The sequence below is a fragment of the Chionomys nivalis genome, chromosome 17, assembly GCF_950005125.1.
Source record: "Chionomys nivalis chromosome 17, mChiNiv1.1, whole genome shotgun sequence".
Lineage (NCBI taxonomy): Eukaryota > Metazoa > Chordata > Mammalia > Rodentia > Cricetidae > Chionomys > Chionomys nivalis.
In genome coordinates this window covers 18,657,909-18,680,657 of record NC_080102.1, presented here as the reverse complement: position 1 = coordinate 18,680,657, position 22,749 = coordinate 18,657,909, and the positions used below count along the sequence as shown (strand labels likewise).

The 22,749-nt window shown below is 45.5% G+C and overlaps 1 protein-coding gene and 1 non-coding gene across 4 annotated transcripts; both read right to left on the bottom strand.

Annotated features, from left to right (window-relative positions):
- Positions 1-5,183: 5,183 nt before the first annotated feature.
- On the bottom strand, positions 5,184-22,164 carry Ntaq1 (N-terminal glutamine amidase 1). Of its 3 annotated transcripts, XM_057791915.1 has the most exons (7): positions 21,933-22,023; positions 16,948-17,084; positions 14,362-14,461; positions 12,531-12,581; positions 8,768-8,916; positions 7,656-7,780; positions 5,184-5,959 (listed from the first exon to the last, which is right to left on the bottom strand). In XM_057791915.1, exons 3-7 carry the CDS (start codon positions 14,362-14,364, stop codon positions 5,850-5,852), a joined length of 438 nt encoding a protein of 145 aa, XP_057647898.1. In that variant the 5' UTR covers positions 14,365-14,461; positions 16,948-17,084; positions 21,933-22,023; the 3' UTR covers positions 5,184-5,849. The 3 variants fall into 3 exon arrangements, with proteins under 3 accessions (XP_057647898.1, XP_057647897.1, XP_057647899.1); XM_057791914.1 differs by lacking the exon at positions 16,948-17,084 and having other exon boundaries at positions 21,933-22,164; XM_057791916.1 differs by lacking the exons at positions 5,184-5,959; positions 7,656-7,780; positions 16,948-17,084 and having other exon boundaries at positions 8,777-8,916; positions 14,354-14,461; positions 21,933-22,164.
- On the bottom strand, positions 17,328-17,455 carry LOC130889273 (small nucleolar RNA SNORA11). The gene has a single exon (XR_009058539.1). It is a non-coding gene; the product is annotated as a small nucleolar RNA SNORA11 (small nucleolar RNA).
- Positions 22,165-22,749: the final 585 nt, after the last annotated feature.

Here is a 22,749-nt window from a genome sequence, read left to right as displayed (position 1 = left end):
TCAAACAACAGCTGACAAACTGAATTCTCAGACACCCACTTAAGTCACTGGCTGACATGTAAGAAGTCCCTGCACACCCAGTATCAGAGCTGTAGTATTTACATTTAACTCAAAAAAAAAAAAAAGATCACCATGCCTTTGGCTAGAGATCTGCAACATCCATCCTTGGAAAAGGAAAAAAAAAACTCAATAAATGGCTAATTCAGAGTCCAATTTCTTATTCTATGGATGTAAAATGTCCCTATTGTGACAGGGTTACCAGTTTTCAGTCACATGCAGGGGGCTTTCCGTGTAGGTTACTCAACAGCATTGTGCCAGCCCGCAGGAGGAAAGGTCAGATTCACGGGTTGTTTGTCCACAAGAAACGAAATGAATCCTGACAAGCTACACGAGTTCCTGGATCTGTATGTTTCTCACAGACAGCCTAAAGTCCAGTTACTTTGCCAAGACAATGTGATGTTTAGTTTTGTAAGGTATGTGACAGTGATCTCCTATTATCAGTGCTCAATAAAGTTTTATTTATGGAAAAGAACAGTAATAACCCTGAAGTATGGTGTAGCATTAACATAGGGAAGAGTCTGATTGTCCTATCTGGCTTATCTGCTATCCAGGTTCCCTCTCTGTGTATAAGCTCAGGGCCTTCTGAGCCTTTCTGTGCTGATAGGAACACACACTTTAGTAGTACACGGTCAGTGCCTTAGCTGTCCAAAGGTCCTACCGTGCGGCCAAGTCAGAACGGTCAGAACCAGTGACCAAGCTAGCAAAGGACTGACGGGGAAGCTCGTGGGTAGGGTGTGAGCATACAGAGTCCTAGCGGATCCCTAGCATTGCATAATAGCAGGCATAGCAGTGCAAGACTAAATTCTCAGGGATGTGGTGAGCTGAGGCCAGCCAACCTGGCCCACGGGAGAGCCTAAGAAACCACAACCAAAAAAAAAAAAAAAAAAAAAGTCATGCAAATAGCAGGAAAACAGAACAAGTGTGATATGGCTTCTCCTACTTTTAGTTAGTGAAATTTTAACTACTGCACAAAGTAGCTGAAGCTACACTTGTTAAAATGCTTATGTTCGGGTCGGGCACACGGCTTCAGTCCACGAAGCAAGTTCCTTGACATTCAGGGGTACACAGTGAGACCCACTCTCAAAAAAGGGAGGACAAAATTTGTATTCATTTTTCAAAAAGTTTAGCTGGGCGGTGGTGGCGCACACCTTTAATCCCAGCACTCGGGAGGCAGAGGCAGGCGGATCTCTGGGAGTTCGAGGCCAGCCTGGTCTACAAGAGCTAGTTCCGGGACCGGCACCAAAGCTACAGAAAAACCCTGTCTCAAAACCCCCCCCCCCCAAAAAAAGTTTAAGTATGCATACATAAGAGAAGGGGAGGTTTCTTTAACTTTGCTTTGGAGGGGGGTGTTGCAGGTGTGTGTATGTATGTACGGGTGTGCACCTGCCTATGGCAGCACATGTAGAAACCATAGCTCAACACTTCGATAGCGTACCAGTTTATCTTTTGAGACAGAGTTTCTGACTGAACCTGGAGCCAGCAGTCTCAGCCAGGCCAGGCAGCCCCAGGATCCACCTGTCTCTGCACCCCGATGCTAGGGTTGAAGACATGGCCCATCACACCTATCTTTCACATGGATGCTGGAGACTTGAATTCAAGCCCCCACTAAAGACATCTTTTGGGGGTTTTAAAGAGTCTTATAGACCGTTGTCAAGCTTGCTGTGTAGACAGGAAGGACACTGAACTCTTGATGCCCCTGCCTCTGTCTTCTAATTGCTGAGTTGTAAGGCATGTGCCATCAAGCAGCTGAAGCCAGGGTGAAGTTGATTACAGAAGGTGAAGTAGAACTGAGGGACTGGAGACAGCTCAGCAGTCAAGAGCACTCACTGGCCTAGCAGGGGTTCGATTCCCAGCCCCACCTGATGGCTGGAACTCCAGTTCCAGGGGACCCGAGGCCCTCTTCTCGTCTCTGCAGGCACAGCATGCATATGGTACACAGGCACGCTTGTAGGTAAAACACCCATACACATATATATATATATATGGATTTTTGTGAGTCCCCACTTGTGTAGCTTTGGGTATGTTACTTTAACGTTACTGTGCCTTGGTTTTCCAATCTCTAACAGGGAGAAAATGATAGTGTCTTATTTTGTAGTCTGAGGATTAAATGAATTCATGTACACCACAGTTTACAGGTAACCAACACCTATGAGGCTACTGGCAATTCAAAGTGTTTTATCTGGGCTGGAGAGATGGCTCCCTGGACCCATACAAGCATGAGGATTTACTGACTAGTTTTAGGACAACTTGACAGAAGCTAGAGTTATCTGTGGAAGGATCCGCAATTGAAAAAATGCCTCCATAAGATCAGGCTGTAGGCAAGCCTAGAGGGCATTTTCCTAATTAGTGATTAATGGGGGAGGGTCCAGCCCATTGTGGGTTGGCAGTCCTGGGTTCTCTAAGAAAGCAGTTCGAGGGCTGGAGGGCTGGCTCAGCGGTTAAAAGCACTAGCTACTCTTCCTGAAGACCTGAGTTCAATTCGCAGCAAATCTTAAAAAAAAATTTATTTGAAAAAAAAAAAAAAAGGCTGACTGAGCAAGCCAGTAATCAGGACCCATCCATGGCCTCTGCAACAGCTCCTGCATCCAGCTCCTGCCCTGACTGCCTTCAATGACAAACAGTAATATGGAAGACGCAGAAGTGAAATAGAACCTTTTCTCCCCAAATTGCTTTTGGTCATGGGGCTTCATCACAGCCAACAGAAACCATAGAACCAAGAGTCTGGACCCCAGAACCCACCTAAAAGCTTAGCAGGTGTAGCAGCTACCTGTAATGCCAGCAGCAGGGAGGCAAAAGTGAGTGCCCCCTCAACCATACTGGATTCAACAAGAGATCCTGCTTCAATAAGTGGAGAAAGGGAAGACATTTGGCACCTGAGTTCCCTCTCCTCTCCCCTCCTATACAGTACCATTTGAGCCTCAAAACAACTCTATTGGGTAAGGCAGTATCAAGCAGTAATGGAGAGCTACGTCTGAAGTAGGACCTTTTCTTCCTTGTAATCTGTGTATAGGGACAAGATCTCAGCATCTGGCCGCAGAGAGCTTGAATGTAGCTCTGTATTCTGTGGGTCTGGATGGGGTGACTCATCTATCTCTCTATATATCACACGTCTGCAGGAGAGATGTGGGCCAGCACAGCACGACTGTGTTAACATCCTGCCCTTTGTCTTGCTTCCAACGTTCTTCCCAGAAATTGCTCTAAACCTCAGGTCCCCATGGAAACCTCAGGAATGACTATCTATTGACTTGAAGTAAAATGTTGCCAGTTCTCCTCCCTTGATTAAAAACAGGTATTATTAAAGGGCATGCTCCATGAGACACCTGCTACAGATGATGGGCAAGGCACAGTCTCCAGTTCACACTCCAACACTGGGCTATACGCTTAGCTTAAAGGGAAGGGAGAAAACATTGTGTCCGTGAGTCTCAGTATGAGACACAAGACGAGGCTTTACACCCATGTTTCCGACCAGGAGCTGGAATTAGATGTTTACCAAGAATGAAAGACTAAAAGTAGTTAAGCCAATTCCTTGGTGTTCTTTGCTACCTGCAAAAGTTATCTGTAACATGCTTTTCACACCAAAAGGTAGAATAAAGCTTGGAGTTAAAGCATGAAGAACCAGTCTGGAAAAGGATGGTGTAAGTCTGGCAAAAAGAAACAGAATTGAGTTGCCAGCGTTTGATCACTTATTTCACAGGTGCTGGTGCTGAATTGGGGCACCCCATAAAAAAATTAATTGAACTTAAAAATATTTTATAATTACTTATGACATGTTATCAACCTGATAACCATATCTCCAGATCTTTTGTTTATTTATTTGTTTGTTTTCTGAGACAGGGTTTCTTTTCTCTTTAGCTTCTGAGCCTGTCCTGCAGCTCACTCTGTAGACCAGGCTGGTCTTGAACTCAAAGAAATCCATCTGCTGGAATTAAAGGTGTGAGCCACTACTGCCCAGCTAAAAATTTTTAAGAGTCAGGTAAGGTAGAAGTCCACTTTTAATACCAACCAGGGAGGCAGAGGCAGGAAGATCCTTGAGGTTTGCCGTCCAGTCAAGCTAGCAGAATTAACCAGTCAATCCCAGAGAGAGACAATGTCTCAAAAACTAAGGTGGACAGTTACTGAAGAATGATATCAAAGGTTGACTTCTGGTCTCCACATATACCCATATGTACCCATTCCCACACACAAAGGAAAAAAAGATATTCCCTGTTCTTAAATAAAAGTTCAATGGCTTCCTAAACACAGGAACCCAATAGGGAAGTGACATTTCCTAACCTAACAAGACCCCTGAGTAAATCACTGTCACAGAACAAGGCAGAGGACTCCTGTCAAATGAAAATTTTATTAAACAGAAAATTGATCTACAAACAAAAATTTATATATACTTACTGTAAGAAATTTCTCATTAAGCTGGGTGGGTGGAGCATGCTTGAGATCACAGCACAGAGCATGCTGGAGCAGAAGAATGTCATGAGTTCAAGACCAGCCCAGACTTCACAGGGAATACCACCAGGCCAGCATATGTTCCACAATAGATTGTCTCAGAAAAGAATGGTTTTTAATTTTACAGCAGAACTACGAATGAGAGACATTATAACTATTCCTTTCATCTTTCATACAAAATTTATTTAAAATTATAAGACGAAAGTCAAATTCCTAAGGTAACTTCAAAAGGCAGGTGTGCTAAATGTATTTAAAGCAATGGTTTTCATCTATGATGAAGACATTCTCAGATGTTTCTGATCAAGAGTGACATAAAGAGGACAGGGAACGACGGCTGTCAGTAAAGTGGTTAAGTCCATAAGTATGTGGACCTGAGTTCAACCCCACCTCACACATAAAGCCAAGCTGGGCGGCATATGCCTATAACCCCATGCTGAGGGGACAGAAACAAGAGGAGTCCCAGGACTTACTGGACAGTCAGTTTAGCCCAATTAGTGAGACCCTCCCCCTAAAATAAGGAGGACAGTCACTGAAGATGCTCGACCCATGCGCGCGCGCGCACGCACACACACACACAAGAGTGACAGGAGTACCTCGGTGGTACAGTACTTGCCACACATACAAGGCACTGAACTCAATCACCAACACTCCTCAACTTCACCTCAGAAAAAAGAAAGCCACAAAATCTTCAAAAACAAAACTAATTTTAAGTCAGTTTTATTTAAACTATGCATATAAATGGGCCAAATAACTCTCAAAATATCTGCAACTTTTTTAAACATCATAGTCCAAAAAGACTAATACTTATAGCTGATTCAGCTCACAATATCGTCCTTTCCAAGCAGCAGAGCTGTCTCTGGAACATTTTACAGGTACCTCTAATGGGCAACAGAGGTTCTCAGAGCCACAGGCCACAACCCTATGCTCAAGGAGTTTAGAGTCTAGCAGGACAGGAAGCAGAGAGAGCAAACAGGAGCTGGCTCCAAGTCCACACTTTTAGTTTAACAAAAGCAATTGCTGGCCTAGGTTACCGCACATCTAAACAAATAAGTCATGGGAATATCTTAGCAACTATATGCTGTGTGTGGCGTATCAATAGGAAAGCTTTTATTTTACTTGTTTATTTGTGTCTGAGGCTGGGGACTGACTAACTTAGGGTTGGAGACAGAACTCCGGGATAGCTTCCCAAGCCAAAAAATAAAGGGGGGGGAGCATTCATTTATATTTGCGTTCATTAATGTTTCCACTCAAATTTAATAAGAAAAAATATACCTCCAAACTACATGTACCATGAAAAGACGGCTTACTCATAGCCCAGAATCCCTCCAGTCCCACACTCAGCATCAGACTCAGCAGTTTTTACTGCTGAAGCGATGTACAAACTCAGGCAGCGTGTAGACAGCTCCCCATCCTACTTCTGGGTCCATGCTGATGAAGTCATTCAGGTTCATTTTGGAGTCTAGAAAAGAACAGGAAAGAAATGTCTGCTGAAACAAAGCCCAGGTGAGCAGCAACAGAAGAGATGAGGAATCCATTTAAATGAGCAAGGGTTCAAGATCACTTCTGCAATGTTCATGCCTCAAACAGCTCTCTCTTCAAGACAAGCACCACATAGCCTCGGGGATGCCCCACTGAGCAGATGGGACAGCAGTCTTTAAAAATACAAAGGTTGTACAAGAAAAGGGAAAGAATGAGAATTGTCACAGACGAGGGGGATAAAAAAGGAAATGTCAACTAAATGTATTACCCCTGAGTTAGATTCTGTACCAGAAATAAATGAATGAGAAGCCCTGAAAAAATTAGCAGTATTATCATTGGGTTTTTTGTTTGTTTGTTTGTTTGTTTGTTTGTTTTGGTTTTTCAAGACAGGGTTTCTCTGTAGTTTTGGAACCTGTCCTGGAACTAGCTCTTGTAAACCAGGCTGGCCTTGCACTCACAGCAATCCACCTGCCTCTGCCTCCCGAGTGCTGGGATTAAAGGCGTGCGCCACCACCACCCGGCTCTTGTTATTTTTCATGCAGGAACATTTTTCATCATTCTCTTCTTTCTCTTTTGGTGACTATGCTATGGCTACATGTTATGGTTAACATCAAGGAAGTGAGGAAATGGCTCAGCAACTAAGAGCAGTGGTGGTTGTTCACAGCCATCTGTAACTCCAGATCCAGGAGATCCGATGCCCTCTTCTCACTGGGCAGTAGACACACGTGGTATACTGACACACATGCAAGCAAAACTCCCATACACATTAAAAATTTGAAAATAAATACATCATTTAAAAAAATTTAGCCAAGTGGTGGTAGCACACATCTTTAATCCCAGCACTTGGGAGGCAGAGGCAGGCGGATCTCTGAGGTTGAGGCTAGTCTGGTCTATAAGAGCTAGTTCCAGGACAGCCAGGGACACACACTCAGAAACCTTATTTTAGCAGTGTTTTTTTTTCTTCTTTCATTAGAAGCCTCTCACTGAGAGACTCAAAACTCAGACCCCTTTTTAAGTGTTCATCCACCCCCTTCAAATATGCTAACTACTTTTGCTTTCTTCCTCAAAGAGCTAGTGATGCCCCTGCTGTTTCTGCAGAATCCTGCACAGCCTGTGGGTGCTTTTCTGTAGACTGTGTTAGCCACACGAAGGGATGATCTCACCCATAACTGGAATGTTGAGAATGACATACAGTCATAGATAATGTTTCAAAAGCACATGACCGCTGAGCAACAGTCAAAGGGCATCCTCAACTGGACTGCTGCTCAGAAGCTCAGAAAGAAAGAGCTGCAATAAAGCTCTCTTGAGGCAGGTTTAAGTACAAGATTACTAAAATGGCACTTCCCACGCCAGAAGGATGCACTGGGGATGGCTTTTACAGTCCATGAAACCCTGCCATGGCAATGTGCTACTGATAGCGCTGTTATGTGACACACAGACGTGATGCCAGAATCCCAGCAGATGTAGCCAAGAACCGAGCAGTTTGCTACATCATGGCTCTGTGCCCCAGCACTTATTCTCCCCCAGAGTGCTTTTGCCTTCCAGTCCTGTTCTCTGTGCCTCGATTCCTGAATCCACTAATCCTCACCACTCAGGGAGCTTATTCAAAAACTAAGGGAAACGCTGATCTGAGTAGCGACCAGGCAGAAGCCCCTGAAAGGACACCCTTGGCTCACCGCAGGTTTCAATGCAGGGGTATGCTGGAGGAGGCTCTCTCCAGTTCCCACTGGAATCTTTCATGTGAGACCGGTCAGAAGCAAAGTTCTTCAAGTAGGAATCAGCACGAACCACTCTAAATTTCCTGCAGATAAATCGATATACACTTATATCAGGGAGGTATTGTGGCCGGCATTCTAACTCATTCCCACAATGGACTCTTTCTAAGGCGTGCACAAAACTGCTCAAGAGTTTCTGCACTGTTCCTAATGCATACACATGTACATGGCTGATTACCTATTTAACCAAATGGAGGGAATGACTGAAACCCAAAGCTATGAAAGTATAAGAGTAAATCTATCCAGTTGTTTTGTTTACTCAGTTGCACGGGGGACCAAAGGGATAGGATTTTTTTTTTTTTTTTGGTCGTTGCCTTTTAATTTTCTTGAGTTTGACAACATCAGCCACGCTCTAGCCCCACTCCAGCAATCAAGATAAAACTCTGGCAGGGCGGAGGTGGCACACACCTTTAATCCCAAAACTCAGAAGGCAGAGGCAGGCAGATCTTTGAGTTCGAGGCCAGCCTGGTCTATGGTCATCACACTCACTTTTTAAACATATTTATTCGAGTATGTGTGCATGTGTGTGTGAGTGCACACGCGTGTGTGGTCAGAAATAACCTATAGACATCAATTCTCTCTTTCCACCATGTGGATCCAAGGGATAGAAGTCCAGTCCTCAGGCCTGGCTGGTCCTCATCGCACTAATGTTTGTAACACCATCTTTTATATAAAGCCTTTAGAGCCTTAAGATACTCTTAAACTATTGTAGAGCAAGCACACCAATAATGCAGAAACAGGAGGACAGAGACAGAGAGGCAAGAGGAGAGGGGAGAAGACAGTGGGAGAGAGGAAAAGATTGAGAAAAGGGGAGGGGGGAGGAAGGGAGGGAGGGGGGAGGCAGGGAGGGAGGGGGGGAGGCAGGGAGGCAGGGAGGGAGGGAGGGAGGGAGGGAGGGAGGGAGGGAGGGAGGGAGGGAGGGAGGGAGGGAGAAGGAAGGGACAGAGATGACTTCTGCATGATCACCAAGTCTTACTTCAGAAAGTCAGTAACTTTGTACTGAATTTCCTCACCTCCTAAACTGTGGATGAATGTCATCATCAGACTTAAGGGCATCTTCTACGTAAATGTCGAAGGGGCAGGGAAATGGCAAAATAGTGTCAAGATCATAAATGAAGCTCTGTCCTTCACTGGACACGTGAAGCAGGATGACATGGTAATCCTAGGAACAATAATCACTGAGGTTAACCCAGTTGGTGCAGGACAGTCAGATCCAGCACTGCAGGACCAGGGCACAAGCATTAGCAGGAAAGCAGCTATCGGACTAATATCACCCTCCTTGTAATCGCCAAACAAAATAATAAAAGACAAAACTACCCAAACAGAAAAATGTCCAGTGATTGGAAAATGGCTAACAGTGAAAGCGTTTGACCCACTGTTATGTGATAGCCCATGTTCTGTGATTGAACAGAAAAACTGATTCTGCAACATAGATGTATTTTGTATTTTAAAGTTTGGTTATGTAAAGACACGCATATGCACTTGAAAGTATATATGCATTCATTTCATACATATAAATTCAGAAGTCTACATAGATCTTCCTCACTTTGGATCGTTAATGCCCCACAAAAAAAAATGTGTTAAAGCCAACAGCATGGTCTCCTAAGGGTAGTGAAAGTGACTGTCCCCCAAACTGCCAACAGTGGAGTCTTCCTGAGGACAGTAAAAGTGACTGTCCCCCCAAACTGCCAACAGCGGGGTCTCCTAAGGGCAGTGAAAGTGACTGTCCCCCCAAACTGCCAACAGAGGAGGTCTTCCTAAGGGTAGCCTTAAGAGGACACTAATTTCCAGTTTTTTTTATTACTTTTCTAATTAAAAGTAAAAAAATTAAGGGAGCTGGAGAGATGGTTCAGTGGTTAAGAGCACTGGTTGCTCTTCCAGAGGACCCAGGTTCAATTCCCAGCACCCACGTGGCAGCTCACAACTGCCTGTAACTCCAGTTTCAGGCTATCAGACACCTTCACACTTATATATGCAAGTAAACCATGAAAACACATAAATAAAAATAAATTTAATAAAAAACTAAAAAAAAACCACCAAGCTCTCATCTGCAGCCATTAAAGGAGAAGAATAAAGACAGCTCCCACAGCCCTGCTCGGTTACAGAATGGGTGCTACTTTTGCCTCCTGCTCTCCCTCCCAGACACAAGGCACCAGCACCAGCTGATGGCTAGGACCACCGTAGGATTCTCAAGGGGCAGGTATGCAGGCTGGTGCTTCAAACCCAGGAAAAATGCTCTCATGGAGAAAATACACCCAAACCATTTTCAGTCTAAAATTACGCTACCGGCACCTGACGTTCTTACAGCACTCCATAGTTTACACAGCATGCTAGCACTGCTTTGACCTGAGGCGGGAAAGTTAGTTGACACTAGACACATGTATGCTGAATGCTCCCTTCAGCTCCCACTGCAATTAAGCAAAGCAGATTTGGAATCCACCAGGTGCACTGTCTCCCTCCAGATGAGCTAGGAGCTGCTGCTCTCTAACAGCCTACTTCCTCCCCAGTCTGATGACCCTTACTTCCCCTCCACAACAACCCTGTTTTTCAGTCACATTTACCTAGGAATTAGTTAAGAATCTTGAGCCGTGGAGGACTCAGTAGGAAATTTAGTCACGAAAGTCTGACAACTCAAGTTCCATTCCTGGAACCCATGTAAAAAGTCTATGGATGTGGTGCTGAACACCTGTAATCCAGCACTCCTACAGCAAGGCAGGAGGTGGAAAGCAGCCTGGAAGCTCACAGGCCGGCCAGCTAGAGTCTGCAGTACAGCAGCAGAAACAAAGACTCGCCTCAGCAAAGCAGGTGAGGGCCAACATGTCAAAGTGGTGTTCTCACCTCTGCACAAACATGCAATAAACAAATAATAAGTTGAATACTAAAAAAGAGGATACTAAATCTTGATCCCTTCTCCAGATAAACTAACACGGCACTTATACTTTTAACTGGTCTCCAGATAAATCAAACATGCATCTAGGTTATATGTAAAAAGCTCCTAGTAGTCGGGCGGTGGTGGCACACACCTTTAATCCCAGCACTCGGGAGGCAGAGGCAGGCAGATCTCTGTGAGTTCGATGCCAGCCTGGTCTACAAGAGCTAGTTCCAGGACAGACTCCAAAGCTACAGAGAAACCCTGTCTCTAAAAACCAAAAAAGAAAAAGGAAAAAAAGGAAAAGAAAAACGAGATTTAATATTAGTTACGAATGCTCGCTCTTAGCTTAGGCTCGTTTCTTGCTAGTTCTTATAACTTATTTAACCTGTTTCTCTTCATTTATATTTTGCTTTGGGGCTTTTACCTTTCTTTCCTTCTTTACCTTCCTCCTATATGTCCTCCTTCCACTGCTTCCTCCATGTCTGTCTGGCCGGCCCAGGCATCTCCCTTTCTTTCTCCCTTGTTCTCTTCTCTGTCTCCTCTCTCTGGAACCTAGATTCCTACTTATTCTCCCTGCCCACCAGCCCCACCAATCCCTCTGCTGCCTAGCTACTGGCCGTTCAACTTTTTATTAGGCCAGTCAGGTGCCTTAGGCAGGCAAGATAAAACAGCAACACATCATTACATAGTTAAGCAAATGTAACACATTTTTGCCTAGCTAAAGTAAAATTCCACAACCCAAGACTCCCCAGAAAAAAGACTGCCTCGGACTCCCTGTATAACTCTGTACTAGTCAACACCCCCAGCTCCATAACCACACCTGACAGAAACAAGGAAGTGAGGAAATGTTTATTTTGGTTCACAGTTTCAGAGACTATAATGGGTCTTCTTCTGTCCCACCAGCCAGCTCTCAAGTAATGACATGGAGACTTATTGCTTATGAAAACTCAGCCTATAGCTTAGGCTTGTTCCTAACTAACTCTTTTAACTTAACCCACTTAAATTAACCTACGTTCTATCACATGATGTTACCTCTCTTCCGTCTTGAACCTCCTGTTTCCTGTGTGTCTCCTGGCTTCTCTCATTATGCCCGGATTCCTCCACATCTTCCTTTCTCTCCCCGAAAACCCCACCTATGCCTCCTGCCTAGTTACTGGCTGTACAGCTTTTTTTTTTTTTTTTTTTTTTTTTGGTTTTTTCGAGGCAGGGTTTCTCTGTAGCTTTGGTGCCTGTCCCGGAACTAGCTCTTGTAGACCAGGCTGGCCTCGAACTCAGAGATCCGCCTGCCTCTGCCTCCCAAGTGCTGGGATTAAAGGCGGATTAAAGGCGTGCGCCACCACCGCCTGGCTTGTACAGCTTTTTATTACACCAATCATAGCAATACATCTTCACACAGTGTACAAATATCCCACAAGAAACTACAGTCTACCAACTCTACAGGGAAGGCATAATGATGGGAGCGATTGTCCATGACAGCAGAATATTAAACAACTGTTCCTCAGGTGATGACAGGCTGGGAGGCAGAGAATAAGAGAACAGGTACCATGAGCAGGTACAATCTTCAAGGCCATTCCCAGTGACACACTTCTACTAACTATGCCTCAGGTCTCAGACATTCCATAATCTCACAGAACAGCATCACCAGCTGGGAACCAGGAATTCAAGCACACAAGCCTATAGGGGACATTTCATACACAAACAGATCCCAAAACAAAAGGTGGAAAAATATATGCCCACAGTGCTTCTACCACAGACAGAATAATATCCATTCTCAAAAGATCCTTTTATTAATAACTGTCATAGCCTATCTCTGGTGTGCCTTCAATTCTGCTTTACCACAGCATACTGGTCACTCAGAAGCCACAAGGAACAATGCATCAGAGGCTCGTAGGCGGCCATCTTACCCAGATTACAGGTCCATTCCCAGGTCTTGCCTGCTGTTTCCAAATAGGTACCTACAAAATATAGGACACGCAAGGGTTTCATTCAAAGTCTTCTTAGCTGGGCGGCAATGGCAGGTGTCTTTAATTCCAGCACTTGGGAGGCAGAGACAGGTAGATCTCTGTGAGTTTGAGGTCAGTCTGATCTGCAGAGCGAGTTCCAGGACAGGTTCCAAAGCTACAGAGAAACCCTGTCTTGAAAAACATAAACAAAAAAAAAAATCTTTCTAGATTCTCTACACCAATACATTGGTGAATAATAAACTATTTCTAAATGAGCTGTGGAGATGGTACAGCGTTTACAGCACTTGCTGCTCTTGCAGGAGACCTAGGATTTGCTCCTAGCAGCCAACAAACATCTGTAACTCCAGGGCCAAGGGATCCAACCCGTTCTGGCCTCTGCAGGCACGGTGCACACAAGGTACAAAGACATGTATGAAGGCAAAACACCTGTACACATGAAAGGAAGGAAGGAAGGAAGGAAGGAAGGAAGGAAGGAAGGAAGGAAGGAAGGAAGGAAGGAAGGAAGGAAGGAAGGAAGGAAGGAAGGAGAGAGGAAGGAAGGAAGGAAGGAAGGAAGGAAGGAAGGAAGGAAGGAAGGAAGGAAGGAAGGAAGGAAGGAAGGAAGGAGAGAGGAAGGAAGGAAGGAAGGAAGGAAGGAAGGAAGGAAGGAAGGAAGGAAGGAAGGAAGGAGAGAAGAAGGAAGGAAGGAAGGAGAGAGAGAGAGAGAGAGAGAGAGAAAGAAAGAAAGAAAGAAATCAGCCAAGCATAGTTAGTTGCACATACCTTAATCCCAACACTCAAAAGCAGAGGTAGGTGGCTCTCTGTGAATTTGAAGCCAGTCAGGGCTACATAGTGAGACCCTATCTCTCAGGATAAATAAATAAGTTAACTAAATTCAATTCTAAAATAAAAATGTTTATGTTTCTAAGCCATCAACATCAAGGTGAAAGAATAACATCTCAGTCCTAAGTGCTAGTGAGAGCTCACAAGAGCTTCAGATAGTGCACAGTGTTCTCCAGACAGCAGAGAGGCCTGGATCAGGAAGCAGAAGGCCAGCAGGGTTAAGTCCCGCCTTCTCTCTCAGTTACTCATGAGACCTCTCTGCATCTTTCCTTCCTCACCGATCAAGTGGAGAAAGTTAGCAGGTCATGGAGGTACATGCCTGAAAGACCAGCCTTAAGCTACATGAGTGTGAGGCTAGTGGGCTGAGGTACATGAGACCTGTCTCCAAAACACAAGTAAAGTCAATAAAATAAAGTTGTCTACACCTTGCCTATTTCACAGAACTTCTATTAGCCCCAAACGAGACAACAAAAGTACTCTATAAAACACCAAGGGTTTCTTCTAATGCTCCATGGAAGTTCACTCCAGCTCTCGTCAAACTTCAGAGACAAATCTTTCCTTCAAATCTATTAGATGGCTCTAATTATACAAAAAGCTCTGAGCCGGAGTGGAGCACGCCTACAATACCAGGATTCGGAGGTCACCACAAGTTTGTGGTCAGTCTAGTCTACACTAGAGTTCCAGGTCATCCAAGGGCTACGGTATGAGACACTGTCTCAAAGAGAAAGGAAGGAAATGCAGTCTGTATAAACATGCCATCACATACTTCATCACCTTCAAGAAAAAGACTAAATTCCTCTAAATCAAATCTAATGAAGAAAGAAAAAGAGCTTTGAAAGGCTGCTAGTACAAAGCACAATAGAACAAAGAACAGTAGAGCTTCCTTTCATACTGCACTTAGCTTCTGAGGTCTAAATCTCATTTCCACTGTCATCACTTACCAACTTACCATCTTCCTCTCATTTGATATGAAGACAGCGGAACACTCTTCCAAGGGGTACTGGTCGTGGGTTTTGATGTATTCACAGAGTTTCCAAATGTTTTCCTCACTGAAAAAGAAAACAAAACAAACAATTGTTTAAACTATATAATTTCAAGTGAACACGCCATGTCTTTTAAATGTAAACAAAAGAATGATGAGGATATAATTGGGAAGGATCTTAACCACCTCATCCGACTGCTGGCTAACAGTGATTCTCCTCTAAAGCACAGTCAACAAGCTGCTAGCCGACCTGTACTGCGCACAGGTCCAGACAGACGGACCACACCACGCCCACCACTGAAGAAGCTACTAGTCAACCTATACCGTGTACACATGTCCAGACAGACGGACCATACTCACCAGTGAAGAAGATGTTAGTCAAACTGTACTGTGTGCATATTCACCACTGAAGACTGACTGTGGCCAGCAAAACACTATGCCAGGATTCCAGAAGCTGAAAAACCACTGGAATCTAACTCAACCACTAAGAAGAAAAGCAGCTTTGTATAGTGATATTTTATTTATGTTTTAATAAATAAAGCTTGCCTGAAGATCAGAAGGTAAAACTAAGCCACTAAAGGCCAGGCAGTGGTATCACACACCTTTGATCCCAAAATTTGGGAGACAGAGGCAGATGGATCTCTGTGAGTTCAAGGTCACCCTGGCTACACAAAATCAATGCAGAAACAGATCCAGGTGGCGGTGGCTCTACCTTTAATATCAGTACTAGAGAGTCACGCCTTTAATTCCAGCACTAGTGGGGAATATAAAACAGGAGACAGAGGCTTGGGGCTCAGTCTGCAGTCACCCAGCTTGGTAGAGGTAAGACTTCTCTAGTGGTTTGGCTGTTTTGCTTTTCTGAACTTCAGCTTAAATCCTGCCTGTCTCTGGGCTTTTATTCTTTGTGCTATAGCTTTGTACTCTCTAGCTTCTCCACGTGTTTCTTCTGTAAAATGGACATTCTCACACCACACCATAGCCCTCCACAAATCCCAATTAACATTATTTCCCCATTTGTCTGAGAAATGGGACAGGATTTTTTTGTTTATTTGTTTTGTTTTTTGAGACAGGGTTTCTCTGTGTAACCAATGTAGTTATGCTGGAACTCTCTCTGTAAAATAGGCTGGCCTTGAACTCAGAGATTCTCTTGCCTCTGCGTCTCAAGTGCTGGGATTAAAGGCATGTGCCACCACCACCAGGCCCATGACAGAATTTTTTAAAATTAAATTTGAGATAGAATTTAGTCCCTTAATTGTAGTTCACAAAGTATATGATGGCATGTTTATACATGCCATCATATACTTTTTTTTTTTTTTGAGACAGCGTCTCATGGTGTAGACCTTGGCTGACCTGGAACTCACTGTGTAGACCAGACTGGCTAGAAACTTACAGTGACCTTTTGAGTTCTTGGGACTATAGGCACGCTCCATGTTTGGTTTAGAACCTCTTTAATTGTATAATTAGAGACAGACACACACACATACGTACACACATACATACGTACGCAAATGTTTCTAAGCAGTCAACATCAAGATGAAGGAACGAAATCCAAACGCTAAGTGCAAGCATCCGCCACAGTTCACAATAACTTAAGATAGTGCACAGTGTTCTCCAGACAGCAGAGAGGCCTGGATCAGGAAGCAGAAGGCCAGCAGGGTCAAGTCCCGCCTTCTCTCTCAGTTATTCATGAGACTCATTGATTACGTGGAAAGTTAGCAGGTCATGGCGGTACAGGCCTGCAATTCCAGTCTGGGGCAGGAGCTCCAAAACTCCCTTCAGCCAGAAAGGTGGTGCACAGCTTTAGTCCAGTACTTGGGAGGCAGATCTCTGTAAGTTCAAAGTCAGGCTGAGTCACATAGTAAGACCGTTTCAAAAATAAATAGGGCTGGAGAAGTGGCTCAATGGTTAAGAGCGCCTACAGCTCTTCCAGAGGGCCCTCGTTTGATTCTCAGCACCCACACTGCAGCTCACAACTTCCTGTAACTCCAGCTCCAGGGGGATCTGACACTCATATGCACATTTTAATAAACACATAAATATAAAAGACTAAAGATAAACCTAAAACATTTCAACTTAAAAAGAAAGAAAGAGTTCTTTTAGGAACTGGAATTCATCTTCCTACACTGTCCCAGACAAAGTTCTTCCTGTCTGACACAGCAGTCAGAACCTGTGAGCACCGGCCAGACTATCAACCTGAGCAGCACCTGAGCCTCCTTCTGGAGCCCAGGCAAAAACAGACTCCTGTGCTGTCTCCACAGCTCAGCCCTGGGTTTCTGTCTCTGTGCGATGAATTACATCACCTCTGCTCAAAATGAGACTCCGATGCTCTGCTCAGAGCTCATTCCGTCTGTCAGGACGTTTCTAGTCAGCCACATCTCTCTACTTGAAAACGAAGAAAGACAGAGAGAGCATGCAAGAAATTTATGAAATTAAACTAAAAGCATTACAGAAATACTTTTTTTTTACATTTAGTGTGTGTGTGTGTGTGAGAGAGAGAGAGAGAGAGAGAGAGAGAGAGAGAGAGAGAGAGAAAGGAGAGAGACTGAGACTTACGCATGGCACAGTGCACGTGTGGAAATCAGAAGACAACTTTTCAGGAATCAGTTCTCTCTTCCACCTTGTGGATCCCAGGGATTGAACTCATGTCCCCAAGCTTGTTGGCAGGTACCTTTAGCTCCCCACAAACACCACTGTAAGAAAGGTTCGGGGATTGCAAGATAGCTCAAGAGGTAAAGGCCAAGCCTGGAGATCCATGAAGTAAAAGAGAACTCAGGTTCAGGCTCTATTCCTGAGACCACCCATGGACTCCTCACACATGAACTGACTATGCTCTAGACAGTGGCCTCCCCAGCTAAATCCTGGAGCATTTTCTCTAATACTGCGTCCTGTCCCACTGGTTTTGCCTGGAAGCCACATGAATGAATTGGGGAAATGCATGTAGGGGATCTGCTCACGGAGAGGACACAGTGCTGTGCCCCTCATCACAATGGCCCCAGATTCTTCTTGGGTGTGTTGTAAACAGAGAAGCCATTCTCCAGGCCCCCTGCTCTGAGCACACCCCATTAAATTTCTATCCAGGTTCTGAGAAGACACGTGTTGGTCTGGTCGACAGGAATTTTGAACTTAGCCCCAGGCATCTTCAAGAGCACAGGAGACACAAAGCACAGCTAAGCGCTTAGATGATGAATTAAAGCCTATGATGGGAAGAGCCTCAAGATGCACAGCAGAGGTACAGGTCAGGTCCTGTCTCCATCTTACAGGCGGGCCTAGAGTTATCCAGAGCTCATGAGTCCACAAGCATCATTAGTAGGCACCATACATGATATGGCTTGAATACACACTGCCCATTATTTTTCAAATTTCTGTGAATGTTATATAGGATAAAAATAATAATAAAATTAAGAGTTCCTTTTTTGAGATAGGGTCTCACTATGCAGCTCTGACTGGCTTGGAAATATGTAGTTCAGGCTAGTTTCAAACTCATGAATATCCTCCTGCCTCTGCCTCCTCCTGGGTGTTAGGATTAAAAGCCACTAAACCCAGCCATCGATTATTTTTCAGTAATACAACTCAACACTAAGTTAAGGAATATCATGAAATTTCTGTTGTTTGATATCTGAAACAGGGTCTGCCCTGGAACTTGCTATGAAACCTAGGCCAGACTCAAACTTGAGGTTATCCTCCTGACCTCTGCCTATGGGTGTTAGTATTACAGACATGAGCCACCACACCCAACTCATGAACATTTTTTAAAAAATAAAGATTTATTTTATGCGTAGGGGTGTCATGCCTGCATGTATGTCCGTGCACCACATGTGTGTAGTGCCTGAGGAGGTCAGAAGAGGGCATCAGAGCTCCTGCAACTGGTACTATGGGCAGTGTGAGCCACCATGCGGCTGCAGGGAATCAAACTGTAGTTCTTCTGGACGAGCAGTGTTCTTAACTGCTTAGCCTTCTCTCTCGCCCCGCCCTTGCACAGAACTTTTGATGTTCGAGTTGGGTAGGAGTGAGGTACTTATATTTGGAAATCCTGGGAGCCGCAGCAGGAATAGAACGTGCTCTGTATGTTACAGATTCTGGCATCTACTTAACTGTTAAATGGGAAAATAAGACAGGAGGGTGTGATAATAGCATCTCCAGGGTATCAGCTGATCTTATCCACAGCAAAAAGGCTAACAAAGCAACAGAAGGGCCCAGACTGTCGCAGCCATTACCCATGAGCTGAATTCAGAGAAGCAGACCCAGGAGAGCAGCCCGAGCCCCCAGCAACACAAGTGGATGTGAAATGCTGGGGGTGTAAAGCATCTCAACGGCGTGCAAGACAAGCTCAGGACCATAGGTGGTTCAGTACTTAGCACTGGGGTGGGGTGGGAGAGCCTGCAAAACCACACAGTCCCCCACAAATCCTAGTTTACCATCAGCATCACTGAGTGGATCTGTAAGATAAGTAACGCCTACCAGAACACAGCAGAGGCAGCACTTATTTCAAGTCAAAAGAACCCGGAGAAACAATGCCGTCGGGTGTGCCTATTGACATGCCAATCAGAGTAGGACAAGCGATGTCTAGAGATATGTTCATTCGTCACATCTTGGGGGGACGGGTACAGGGAGCTGGCAATAGCATCTATCTGATACAGGCCAGGAAGTGCGATCACACACCCTTAAAACTAATGGAACAAAGGTTTGATACTCAAAATGCCAACGGAGCCAAGACTGATAACCCTGCAATAGGGCAGAGAAGATAGGTTCAAAATGAGGTTGGAAAAACACAGGCCTTGGACAAATAAACCAGATAGCCAGTAATATGCAGATGGACTTTGTTATCGCTAAGAATATTCCACAAAATAGGATTAGCAAGTGTGACAAGGTAGCACAAGCCTTTAATCCCAGCACTCAGGAGGTGGGGGTGGGCACATCTCTGACTTGGAGGCCAGCCTGGTTTACATAACAAGTTTTAGGACAGATAGTGAGATCCTGTCTTTGAAAAAAAAAAAAAAAAAAAAAGGCGGGGGAGGTTAAAGGCACTGGCTGCTCTTCCCAAGGACTCAGCACTAAACCCTATCTCTGGGGATCTTCACACATGCAGTACAAGGATGGATATGCAAGCAAAACACCCATACACGTTAAAAAATAATAAAAGAAAGTAAAGATCAACAAAGCAGCCTTACACTCCTTCACTGTGCCACCTGTAAGTCCAAGCTCTCTGGGGTAGTACCCTAAGATGGGCAGATTTTACAAGCTCTCAGATGATTCTCAACACATTCCAACTTAGAATACTTTTGAGCAGTAGGAAACCACCAAAGGATAAAGATGCATGGATGGAAGAGAGTTAGTTACTTTTTCCGTTGCTATGGCAACATTTTTGTTTGCTTGTTTGTTGAGACAGGGTTTCTCTGTGTAGCCCTGGTTATCCTGGAACTAGTTCTGTAGAACAGGCTGGCCTGGAACTCAGAGATTTATCTGCCTCTGAGGGCTGAGATTAAAGGTGTGTGCCACCACTGCTCAGCTAGCATCATCTTAGGAAAGAATAGGTCTCGGTCTGACAGTGGGGAAAGCGTGAAGCAGCTGGTCACATTGCATCCCAAGTCTGGGAAGCATAAACAGTGGTGCCCAGCTCTGCTTCTCCTTTTTATTCAGACTGGGACATCATCAGCCCAGCCTGATGGAATGTTGCTGCCCACATTTTGGGTGGATCTTCCATCTCAACGCAGCCAAGAAACTCCCTCACAGATATGCCCGCAGGTTTGTCTCATGGGGGATTCAAGACCCTGTCAAACCGACAGTACTAACCATCACAGGGAAGTAGATAAACAGACCTACTAGAAAGCAACTGGAATGGTCCCCTTGATGGCAGAGGAAGGCTCTGCTGAAGCTGAAGGAGTCAAAAGGAGATCAGTTACTTCATCACTCTTCCACCAGACACTGCATTCTTTATGAATCCTGGAAATACTCGCCACAGGCATCCTTCCCTGGGCTTCTGTGCTCACTGTGCTCCCTGCCTGACTCGATCTTCTTCTAATGCTGTTTACAAAGCTCCCATCCTCTTGTCTCGGATCTCTGTTCGGTATCACCTTACCAACAATGTCTTCCTTAAATATCCTAATACGAAGCAGTATTGATCACCATCTTTTCTCTCATCCTGCTGTTCTTATAGCCCTTATCATCAGCACCCGGGAGGCAGAGGCAGAAGGATCTCTGAGTTTGAGCCCACCCTGGTCTACAAGAGCTAGTTCCAGGACGACCAAGCCCGTGACACGGAGAAACCCTGTCTCGAAAACAAACAAAAAGAATGCTGAGATCTTGCCAGGAAACTTACCCACTTATTCACTGCTATATCCTCGGTGCAGAGAATCACCCAACGTATGTCTCACATCCCTAAGAAATATTTACTGAATAAATGAAACAAACAGAGCCGATGCTCTGGATAAAAGCCAGCGGGACTTGGGAACCAGGTGGGGCAGATATACAACGCAACAGCTCTCAGGACTCGAGCCATCACACAGACTCCAGATTTCATTCCACCCTCAGCTGTGTGGCATGGGACCAAGTCATTCTACGGCTCAGCCTGTGTACTGGCATAACCCCTCTCCAAGGCAACTGTCTTTCAGCAGGTCTCAACCTGCAGGTCACAACCCCAAGGGTCGCCGCATCAGATATCTTACATTATCAGATATTTGCACCATGATTCATAACTAGCAAAATTATAGTTAGGAAGTGGCAATGAAATAATTTTAAGTTTGGGGGTCACCACAACATGAGGAACTGTACGAAAGGGTCGCAGCATGAGGAATGTTGAGAACCCCTGCAAGCACTTGGGCTACTTGTAGTCACAGCTGAATAAGTTCTTAGTATCATTGGTTGAGTGACCAAGTGAAGGGGGGAAGAAGGAGATTTAGATGACCCTGAGGTTGCTCTAGGGTTGGGGAATAAGTTCCTACACAAGGAAAGGAAGATGAGGTGAACAGTGTTTGAGCTGCAGAGGCGGCCTAGGATACTGAGGCCTTGAGTAAAACAGCCTTACCATGCCTTCCGTGCCTCGGAGTTCTTCTCTAAAGCTGCGATCACAACAGTAACCTGCCTCTTGGGGAGACTGTGGACTTCAACTGAGTTCATTTACACGAAGCACCCAAGACAATGTTTGGCATACGGCAAGGACAGTGCAAATGCAACCGTTATCATCTCGCAAGTACAGTGATCAGGACAGTGGTACTGTTGCCTGGCTGGATTTCCCGCTACCTCAAACTGTGTCTTCATTTGTCTTTTAAATTAAAAACGACCTATACCTCATTCTGAAACCACACGGACTTCTGCAGTTACCCAGGGTCAACAGCCTAACTCCCCTTTTTTTTTTGTCCCAGGCACTAAGACGCACAGACAGCCGTCACCCCTTCAACTCCACCCACTGCCCATGCTCAGCTAAGGAGACCCGGGGTGCGTTCCCAAACGCCAAACCCCGGCAGCGTAGGCCCGCCCGGCGCTCGAGAGAGGGCCTGGAGGAGGAAGCTTTTGGTGGGGGCACCGCGCCCGCGCTCTCTCACCAATAGCAGCTGCTGTAGACACACGCGTCCCGCGTTGGACAGGCCGACTGGTACTGCGGGGCCGTGGCGGTGGGGCCGTCCCCCTCCATGGCCCGAAGCTGTGGCTTACACAAAAAGCACACAACCCGCTGGCAGCAGTTGCTGCCAGGTCGCCGGGCGGAAAGGACAGAGCCAGGACCGCCAAGAGCGCCTTCCGGATGAAGAAGCCTAGAGCCGGGTGGGCGGGACCTTGTGGGCGGGACCCAGTGCAGCGTGAGGGCGGAGCCCGGAATGTAGAAAACTGCGTGGTTCCGGTGGGCGGGACTTCGGGAGTGGGTGGAGCCTTGGCTGGGGGTGGGATGGAGTTGGAGGAGCGGGTGCGTGGGGGGGCACGAATCCTAGGGTTCCAAGGTCTGTGTAGTTCTCGCCAGCCCTTACATGATGGGTGGAGCCTGTGGCACAGTGGGCTCCACTGTGAGGGTTTCCCCTGCCCAGGCCAAGGTGGGGTTCGTGCGCTGTGTTGCGTGGACCTAGTCGCCATCAGGTGGGGACTGCTTGGTGTTGAAGTGTTGAATGAGCTTACTGACACCCCTTCAACCCCAGCTGAGGTTGCCAGGCTGTGTTGGGTTCCTGCGTGTCGGTGGAAAGAAGAAACACACTCTAGGATGAACTAGGGAGTCAGCCTCTGGCGAACTGACGGCCTGTAGCTTTTAGCAAGTCAGTTTCCGCGTACCAAAACCTCTTATCTGAAGCTCCCAAAGTCCTCCGTAACCAAGTTTTGCATAGCCTCTGAACCTTTAGAAAGCTCTCAGGTAAGATTTACGGACTTCACACCGGA